Below are 11,154 nucleotides of genomic sequence, written 5' to 3'. Positions count from 1 at the left end.
AAGTCTAAACATTGTTGTGATCGCTTTTGACATTATACTTCAGGTTCTTACACTTAAAATATATTATTAATTTCTACTCGCTAGATGGTACCAAAGAGCAAACAAGTTCTAAAACGCAGCTAGCGCAATTTTAGTTTACATTTCGTTAGTGGTACAATATATTGACGCATACAAATAGAGTGAGCAAGCTGTGTCTTTTTTGTCGTACGAGTTTATTATTTGAAACGGTTATTTTTATTTTTTTGCCAATTCTTCTGCGTTTACATTATAGTTTCATGAACAACCATTATTAGAATAAATGTGCAAAATTAAATGCAGTTACTTTATAATTCAGGCTGGTAATTTAACTTTAAAAAATATTAGCCTAACGTAAATACAAATTTCTGTGGTAACACATTGTCTGCATTTAAATTGTACCTGTATAGATATTATGTTACACATGCTAAGTATAAAAGCATTACAAATATAAAAGCTGTTTTGATACTGTTTTTGATATAACATTTCCTAATAAAACTCTTCTACAATTGCCTGTATAGCGACACTTGCTAACTTTTAAACTGCCAGCAATTTTTTGCCTAATATTAAGTAGACCTACATTACACATACAACCCTACTGAATACAAAGTTAGGATCTTACTAACGTTAATAAATATCCAAATTTAAAACCCTATGTATATAAGTCCAAAGGTAGGCATTAAACATCGGTTCGATGATTGTGCAAAGCCCGCAGAAAGGCAATCTTTTTTACACCCACTATCTTTGTTTACCGATGTCGCCTCGTCAGGTAAAAAGCGAAAAGAACGCTTGCGCTGGTTTTAAATCTCCAAGGCTTTAAAACGAGTTGCGAGCCTTTTACAGACGCATATAGTGCGGGACTATAGCGTGGCCAACTTTAAGCTAAGCGAATAAAGATAGAACAGAACAATACGACGTTAAAAATCATATTTATTGTGTTTTGAATAAGGCGGTTTGATAGTATACACATTTAGTAACAAAGAATAAAATACCCTGACTTTGAGTATATATGGTTAAAAGTTTAGGTTGTTTTTCTGAAATAAAAAACTTGTGAGCTCAAGCTTTTGCTGCTTTACATCGGGATTATATTTTGCAGTTCTGCGGGAATTTAACGCGAAAATGCGGGTACGGCAATTCGCGGTCCTTCTTATTATCGTCGATATTTGCCTCGGCCAAACAGAAAAAGTGACAATATTCGTAAGTTATTGATTTTATTTTTAGAAATAAATACCAATTATAGTAAAAATATATCTAATTTTTTTGTCTGGGTAATTTTCATATATAGAAAAGGGTCAACCATACTTTATTGTTTAAAAACATTATAACTACATATCGTACTTTATTTTGTTTTAATAAAAAATAGATTAATCTACGTTAACTTATAGGGGATTAAAAGTTCTCAAAATTATCTAATTTTTTTTTAAATATTAACAAAAAATCGATATTAATTACACGTTTATTTAGGCACTGTTTTTATAATTAAAATCGATTTTATTTGGGTTTAGGGTCATAAAAATTTATGGCCAATATTTGTTAATTAAAGTTAAGGTTTTTATTTGTCAATTTTAAAGGCAATTTAGAAGTTGCTTGTGTCTTATGATTATAATATTTATTTATGTTCAAATAATGTGATTTATAACCAATTTTATGATGCCAAATTATGATAAAATTTAATTATTTTTTGTTTAGTTATTAGATTTAAAAAAAAGTGCTTAATCAAATTGAATTCGCCCCGGTAATTAAATTAATTATATGCTACCTTAAGTTGCCGAAAAAATGCTTGCGTTGACTTAATATAGCCTATAGGTGACAGATAGTTTACCAGTCACCACAAAATTAGTTTGCAAAACAGTAAACGTTGTACCAATACAAAATAGGTCTAGCCTAATCATATTTGCATGTTTGAAAATCACTGTAAACTTGCCAACGATATTTTAAGGTAAATTTGACAGCACAAATGATAGTGTACGCGGTAGATGTAGCGGTTTTACTGTTTACTGAATACAGACCTTTCGTTTTGGGCTATGCTAGCTTAAGTAAAGTCGCATAATTGTTTCTAGATCAACTACAGAATAACGTTAAACTTGCCTTATGGTTAAAATAACATTTCGTCGTGAATTGACAACTTTACACAAGATTTATATAACTTAAAATAACTATTGCTGGTTGCTATAATTTAGGTCATATTTAAACGAAGTTTTGCCTTCAAGCTTATTATAATTAACGATGGTTTTAATATAGAACATATTGGATATGTCAATTACTGTGACAAGTTGACGACGTTTCGTATAATTTTTGATATATGCTACATGCCTATTACCCTTCAAAGGTTCTATACGAGTTATAACAGCATTAAAACAGTTTTACTTAAATTATTGCGTGATAATTTTGAAAATAAATATATTTTTAAATTATTTTGATTGTGAAGACTGGTAGGAAACTTCGATCATATAAAAACAACCGAACATTTTTATAATTTTGTTTGTTTTTATTTTTATTTAGAAATCAAAAATCCTATGTTTTTTAAATCCGATTACGCTATCTTAAGTACCATCTAGTTTTTAAATCCCATGTTGAACACGTGTTGCCCTTGCATTGTTTGTTTACCTTTTTACGTAAATAGAAGATAACTTATTTTGATTTGTTGATTATTTATATCAAGACTGCGTTATAAATAATTATTTAAAACTTTGTTTGTATGTGAACCTTGACTATTTGAAATAAGTTGTCAATTTAACTATTTTAATATAATAAATTCAAAAAGGTAAAATCCTTTTTGGGTTGAGTTTTTTTAAGTTGAGTTGTCTTTGGATTTCTTGAGTTGAGTTGTCTCTGAGCTAAGATTCCAAAATTGAGTTAAGGTTTCTTCAGGTTAATTTATCTTTGGGTTGAGTTATCTTCAAGTTAAGTTGTCTTTGAGTTGAGTTTTCCGGAGTTGAATTGTCTTTGAGTTAAGATTTTTATCTTTGAGTTGAGTTATCTTTAAATTAAGTTGTCTTTGGGTTGAGTTTTCCGGAGTTGAGTTGTCTCTGAGTTAAGATTACAGAATTTAGTTGAGCTAATTTATCATTGGATTAAGTTATCTTTAAGTTAAGTTTTTTTCGGGTTGAGTTGTCTTCGAACTGAGTTGCTTTTGGGTTAAATTGTTTTGAGTTATGTTGACTAACGTTGAGTTTTCTTTTGGTTGAGTCATCTTTGCGTAGATTTCAGCTCAAGTCATCTTTGAGTAGATTACTTTATAGAATTGCGATTTTACAACATTTTTGTAGTGCTAAAACTTGCAAATATTATACAGTTAACAAACAAAAACATTTAATAGAAAAGTAATAGCATAAACACACGAAAAATGTTATTTTTTTGTAACTGAGTTAAAAAAGTTTTATGTATATAAAAAACCACATACATTTTGGTTTAAAGTTTATGTATACAATATATATTATAAAACTTTCGTGCACTTTGCGTTTTTACACCTGTGCTAATGGAATAGGTGTTTTCCAATATTATATTTTGTCGTCTATCTTTAATTCCACATTAGAAGTAACGTCAAACATTTTTCACGGTTTCCTACCCAGCTAGACTTTAGTAGTAACGCGACTGTCTAACTCTTCACCTATCTATTGTATTTAAAAACAACGCGGACGCCTGGGAAAGAGTTAATATCTAGGCGTTAAAAGTTGTCGTGTAATAGCGTTACGGCCTATTTGAAATTAGCCAAAGCTGTTTACATGGAGTGAAATGGCCCGTTTAGAGAACTGTTAATTAAATAATAATAGCAACATTACAAAGTGGGGTTTAGTTTTTTACTGTGAAATAATATCATAAGATCAAAATCTAAAGTATGTTCGGGTTGCTTTTTACTAAGGCATATGCGAAAACCGGTCACCAGAATTTAAATCCTGTATTTAAAGGCTTTAAACTTCGAGACTGGACAACAGACACAAGCAAAACGAATCGATTCCGGCGCCGCATATATAGAAAGCCATTGGCTAAAAACTCGTGAGTCATATAACTCTATAGTTTATTGATCCTAGCCATCGCATATCGGCAGAATAGCTCCGACAAAGCCTAAATAAATAAACGAACGGACCAGCACGATTGTCGCAAGGCAGTCGCAGGCCCATTGTCGATTTTTTGCACGATTCGGCGATTGTAAAAGCTTAAAAGTCTAAGGGTGTCGCAAATTTTAGACAGCAATGTAAAATTCCTCTTTCATATGCTCACGTACTAAAATAAAAGCTTTTTTACATAAAGAATTTGAATATAATGTTTTGATTCGCCAAAATCACTAATATCTCGTACCGTTATATTTTTAGAACTCACTATATTTCGGTTTAATTGTTTAGCCTACTGCTAAGTCAAAAAAGACAAGTTTAATAGCTATGTAATACTCACATCGTTATCTTTATATGTTTTGATTTAAAGCTTGGGTTATTGATTCTCAGTAACCCAAGCTTTAAGACATAAAAACTAAGGACTTAAAATAACTTAGTGTTTGATATATTCTTCATGTTTTTAGGTTTTTTCTTAACTATATCTTAGAAGTGGTATGTATGCTTTAAAGGGATCAAAAATGAATAGAGAATTTTTGGTATTTAAATTCAAGATATTTTAAAGTACTATTGCTGTTTTTTTAGTATATTTTCCATATGTATATTTTTTTGTATTGATGTTACGATACTGTAACAGTTATACGCGTGTACTATAATCAATGTGGTTGTATTCAATAGGAAGGGGTACAGTACTATAATTTGGGATTATTGGTGCCCTTTCTTAATCCCTAAATAGCCACTTGCCCGAAATTTTGTATGTTGGACAAGCGTTTTATACACCGCGTAACGTGCCGGTAACTCTTTCCATATACGGGTCATCTAATTGGGCCAATCAATGTAATTTTCGCGCCTTGTGTAGTATTCAAAAGTGCTATAGAGTTAGTAGGCCTAAATTTAAAGGTGATCATATACACGTACGAGTTATAAATTTGATCAACGCTGTGGTACGTAATTACAACGTTATATTGACGCTACAATTTTATTCAAAAGATTCAAAATGTCAAATTGAAAATAGAACACCTTTTGCGGTATATTGAAAAGGCATACGTTTATTTAAATTTCATAGGCGGCAATTATCTTGATTTGATAGAGTATTACAATGAGCAGACTTACTTTAAAATGATTTGACAATTGCAAATTGTGTAGTCATCAAATTTATGACTTAGTGACATTTTTAAGTTGAAACTCTTGTGCATTTATTTTAAGATTAATTTTAAGTGTTTTGTTATGACTAAACTCTGCCCAAATCAATTAACAATTTTTTTTGTAATATGATTGTTGCTACTAATAATACTTTCAAATAATAATATAAACTAAGAAAAAGTATAAGACTTGGAAAAATGTTAAATTTATTATAAACTAGCATTGCCAAATTTTGTTAAAAAAACGAGGTATTAAAATATATTCATGTTTTTTTTATATATTACAGAATAAACATTAAAACTAAATCTTCAATTACATAACCTACACCACCATGAGGTCGTGGGTTCAATCCCTACTTCTCTTATGCTGTAGCGCCCTTCAATAAGGTGCTATAAACGGTGTGAACTCCTGCTGATCCAGCGCAATTCAGCAGTATGATTATCGGGCAATTATAATCTATAATATCCCAAACTGCCACAGGCATCTCGAGACTGGGTCGGGGTAACAGTGGTTACTCTATGTTTAGGTCGCGCATTTGACCTTCCCACATCGAAGATATATCCAAAAAAAAGAAATTAAGTTATCTTAAGTATACCTGGGGTAAAAATTAGATGAACTTTTAGTAGGAGCCTAACTATCAGTTTAGTTAGGTTTTATCATTAAGCCTTTGATTGATACGTACATGTCAACATCAAAGACTATTGTTTCAAAGCGAAGAGATTGTTGCAAGTGTTTTTATCTAAAAGTTTTAACAACCGGAAAACGCCGGACAGGGGAACAGATAAAAATATAGACATACATTGTTTGAAATAGTTCGCTTTTAAAGATGACTCTGTTTTTTTGGTTAAAATCCTAGATTTTAAAACATATTGTTATTAGCATTTAAATAATTATTTTGTATTCATTCCAATTTTAAGTTAAAACAATAGATTACGTTGTTGTATTTACTTTTTTAGTGTTTGCAAAAAATAGAAAATTGATTACATAACCTAAACTCTCCTTTTTATTAAAATAAGTCAGATAAACTAAATTTGTTTTTAATTTATGTTATCTGAACCCAGAAATACAATTCTCAAAATGGCTTTATTGTAACCAAATTAAGCTAATGTTTAAATTTCATTTACTTGGTTGTTAATAGCAGCCAATGTCTAGCCTTAGATTAGCAAACCATTGGCTTACTACAATCACACAGACGTTACCAATTTGTTAAATGACTCATACAGTCACCTATAATCTTATACAAAAGAAGGTGATATCATTTACCTCAATCATTTTAGTGGCTATTTTATTTGTTTTGGTAATGTAGATAATTAACTTAAACGAAACGGGAAATTATTAAAAGTTAAACTTCGCCGGTTTCCTATATATATATATGATATGTTAACAAGTTTTATTTTTATGTCAACGTTTTCTGCTGGTTGTGGTTGGTTGGTTTGCTTATTGACCTTTCGACAATAATTTACGGTCGTCGATTTGGATATAAGCTGAGTACATACTTGTTTTAGAAGGTCTATTTGTGTGCTTTGTAATTTATAGTGTGCTAGGCAAACATTGTTTATTGCTCTGTAGATCTAACCAAGGCGATTTATTGTAATTTCTTTAAATAAGTTAAGATATAAATGCTTTTAAAACCATATTGCCCTGACGATATTATCTTTGTAGTAAACAAAATTGATGAAATCTGTTTATTAATTATTCATGAAACATATCTTTTGTTTATGTTACAACACATGTAGTAAAAAGGGAGTACTTTGTATCTGCGGTCTTTTCAATTACAAATATGCATTTCAAGTAAAATTTTACACTAAAGAAATTAAGGCAGTTGGTAATTAAAACTTTTCTACTGACATATGTTTTAAATTATATAAGGCTTTTGCTATCATACCCAAGCACAATGAAACAAAAGAGTTTGTATCTAAAAATACCGATCAAAAGACATGACAAAACATCTGTAACCTATTGTAGGATATGTTGTCGAACCTTTTATCTGTTTTTTTTTTCGAGTTCGTTCGTGTTTGAGTCATTAGTTTGTGCTCTTGTTGATGACCATAATAATTACTACGCAATATCGGGTTTGTTTTGGATGTATTTGTGCTTAAATAAAGGGTTTAAAGTTAAGTTTTATTTAAATATGCCAGCACAATCGTATATCACTTTTACAGTTTGTTTATTGAAATGTCTGTTGATTAATTTAGCGAGCAACTGAAACTTTGTTATTGCGATAATTAATATTTACTCAAAACAAGGTTAACTAATGTGCAAATATTTGTGAATTAATTTTCTTTACATACGTCAAAAACACCTATGATTTCCAAATAACAATCCTATTTTGCGAATTTCAATTTAAACCGAACGACCTGGCGCGGTTCGTAGTAATTCGTTTCAAAACAACATTCGCAAGAAGTTAGGTCATCGTCCTAATATTACTCGTAGCGTTATTTTGTCATCGGGGAAATATATCTTCTTTGGAATTTTATTTTGCTCGAACTTTTCGCACTTTAGTAGAATCGAAATCTGATACTGTATCTCGGATGCGGTTTTTGTACAAAAGTTTACCAAACGTGAAATGGTTACGATGCGGAATGTGTGAAAATAACTTTTTCTGCATTCGATTTCTTGATAGTTGGCCTGCCAAGGGATATAACTAACCCCTTATTACCCCCTGTTTCTTGTTTTTTAAACTATGCTTATACGTATATTGTTTATTTATATCTCTTTGTCAACCCATGAATAAATTTGTTTATATAAACCCCGTAATAGGCCTATATCTTTATTCTCGATGTGGGAAAGTCAAATGCGCGACTTAAACATAGAGTAACATCAGTTACTCCGACCCAGTCTCAAATTGTCTGTGGCAGTTTGGGATATTATAGATTATAATTGCCCGATAATTATTTTGCTGATTAAGTGCTGGCTCAGCAGGAGTTCATACCGTTTATAGCGCCTACTCAAGGACGCTACAGCATAAGATCAGTGGGGATTGAACCAACGACCTCATGTGTGGTGTAGCAAGTGTTCTTACCACTACACCACGCTGCCAATAATATATGCAATGTACATAAATATAAACATGGCTTAAATGGTAAGCTTTTAATAGGCACATTTCGCGAACTAAAAAGCCCGCAGTGAGTTAAAAATAAAAACTACTTCGCAGCTTTAAGTGCCAAGGAATAACAACACAACGTGCCTTATCTTGTAAATGGTTTACCTGTTTTAAACAGGGCTTAGTATTCTTGACACAGTTTATGAAAAATCCATTTAAATGAAATGGCATTTAAAATCAGGTAAAGTGGGGTTACTTGCCTAATAAATATAGCTAACAAGCCAACCTTATGGAAGCCTTGTTTACAACAGAGCAATTTTTACTTCGTTTTTGGAAATCGCTTTAACTAAAACGCGTGGAGAAGTTATTTTATTGGCTTAGCACGCTGACTTAATCCATTAACACTGTTTGTGTAAGGAATTGTTCATGCTTTGTGGAAAGCTATGTCTTTAGACAAATCCTGTTGTCTCTGACACAAAAGATTTGCACCTTAAATGCACTAAACAAACAATCACTGAAAACGCGCGTCGTTGTTACGGCTTTGTACCATGCAATAGCAATATATCATCCTGAATTTTTGTCATCATTTTTGGTTAAATGTTTGTTAAAAAATTAATATTCCAACTTAAACTTTGAAAAAAAAAACTATTTAACAAATTTAATTATCATGAAATTTTCGTTGGCTAAAGCTGTTTAAAAATGCGTTGTTTTAAAAGGGTCTTATAATATCGTATGCCAAAGTTAACTGCAGTAACGACCACATTTTTGTCGTAATTGCTGTGTTTTTGTTATGCCAGTATGTCTAACAATGTCATGTCACCAATCTTAAATAGTTCTGCTTGAATAAACTGAGATAACGTTGTCGCAAAGAAAAAACACTTGTGTTTTTTATGTTTAGTAATCCTGTACAATTTCTTTGCATATTAAGTTATTTAAAGAATATAAATTAACGTACTCAAGTATGTAGTTATATTTGTATATACGTATTTAAAATACTTATCATGATATATACATATATATATATATATATTAAACCCACAACTTGATGACATCAAATTCCAAACGATAGAGTCAGAATTCCGACGACTTAATATTAAATTCCAAGTTAAATCCATCACCGCAAAGCTTGAATAAACGAACTACTAGTTGTTATTTTTGTACGCCACAAGTGTACGTGAAATAATCTTCAAGATCTAAATACGTTATGCTAATATTAGCTTATGGTACTTGTCATAACGACCTTACGGAATGCCTGCAATACCACGACCAAATCTCATTCATTCCAAGGCCCTTTTAAAGCCCAAGTGCCGTTAAGTTATGGATATAGTTTCTATACCTATATAATATAAACTATTTTTTCTTGTTCTTATTGAAATTCGATGTTTTAAAAGAAACTGTATTTTATTTAGTTATATTTTACAAAGCCTTTTTTCGAAGTTTCTAAACTAATTTCAATTGGCTTACGAAGCTGTTAGCATTTTAACATATTCATTAATAATAGCAAAGACCATAATAGACGAAGTTTTTTACAAAACAATTTGTACCAAATTGTGGATTCGGTTAAAAAAGATTTTTTCTGTGTCAGTTAAAATTCTTGTAAATTTTTAATTGAAATTGATAGTGGTAAAGCCTTTGTGTGATCGGGTATTTTAAATGTATATTTAGTAAGACAAAAATCCCACCACTTATAAAGAATACTGGGGTAAATATTGTCGTAGGTTAACTTGTAAAACAAATGCTTTATTATGGGCTACCATTTATTATAACAAAATATACTTAGGAACCCTGTAATATATATTAACTGTATAACACCAGACTTTACTTTTATAAGCTACATGTTATTTTAACTAGTATTGCCAAAAATCAATTTATAATTAAAAAAAGCTTAATTAATTTTTTTTCTGTTTTAGTCTGTTCAAAACGAAGCTTTGATAGAAAATGCTGAACTCGACGACGGTTGGTCAGAATGGGGGGCGTGGCAGCTTTGCAGTAGGAGCTGTGGAGGAGGCGTCACCCACATGATACGTCATTGCAATCGAACAAGGTACGTAAAGATGACGTCATAGATAAATGACTTATTTGAATAAATATTAGGGTTAAAGACTGATTTTTGGGCAATTTGGGTAGAAATTTTGTGTAGTAATATATTTATCGGTTATTGGTACAAGCCTTTTGCGAGCCGCCAAAAGCGCCTTGCAAACTTGTTTGTTTTGGGTTCGCTTGCTTGTTTTTACTGTCTTTAACTGTCCCAATCGAAACTTACCCTGGCAATTGTTGTTAAACGAAGCGACAGGCCAAGCCGGGTGCCTTACTTTGACATGCAGAGACCGTGCAGGGAAGTCGAAACAGGAGAAGGCTATTTCGTGTACCGGGCTTTTATGTTTCTTTGTATGCTGTTTTGCGAGATGCCTATCATTCCCCTTATTTTGACGTGACGACAATAAACATGCAGATGAGTCAGTCATCTGTCTGGGTCACCAATTTGTAGTTGAGGATTTCATAACACTGCGATTTGCACGCTCGCATATATGGCAACGTTTAAAGGATTTCAGGCTTGCGGTACACACGATTATAATGCCGCAAACGAATCGTGGTGTAGAGTATCAAAACAAGTCGATTAACTTTACCGTTTTGTTACACGAATGTTATTTTCGTTGGCAAATAGTCTAAACCAAAATTCGAAACACACTCTTTTTTACCATAACGATTATTTTGTTTTATGGTATATAAAATTTGAAAATTTTAGGACTCCCGTTAAAATTTTTATCTTCAAGTAGTTTAAATGTAAAATATTCTAATCAGGTTAGACAGATGCTGTTTTTGCTTTATCTTAACACTCCTAAAATCTCTATCTAATCCTATAAGGGCAATTTTGTTTAGCAAAAGGGAATATTTCAGACAGGT

At 31.4% G+C, this 11,154-nt stretch overlaps 1 protein-coding gene across 1 annotated transcript in view; it reads left to right on the top strand.

Moving 5' to 3' along the window:
* Positions 1–921: 921 nt before the first annotated feature.
* LOC145754712 (papilin-like) overlaps positions 922–11,154 on the top strand; it is a 33,579-nt gene continuing 23,346 nt past the window's right edge. The window contains exons 1-2 of the mRNA XM_082570816.1: positions 922–1,212; positions 10,161–10,294. Coding sequence (XP_082426942.1) covers positions 1,135–1,212; positions 10,161–10,294 — 212 coding nt within the window. The 5' untranslated portion in view covers positions 922–1,134. The remainder of the gene's footprint in view (positions 1,213–10,160; positions 10,295–11,154) is intronic.

Source organism: Corella eumyota, chromosome 6 (assembly GCF_963082875.1).
Source record: "Corella eumyota chromosome 6, kaCorEumy4.1, whole genome shotgun sequence".
Classification (NCBI taxonomy): domain Eukaryota; kingdom Metazoa; phylum Chordata; class Ascidiacea; order Phlebobranchia; family Corellidae; genus Corella; species Corella eumyota.
This window is presented reverse-complemented; position numbering and strand designations above follow the sequence as displayed.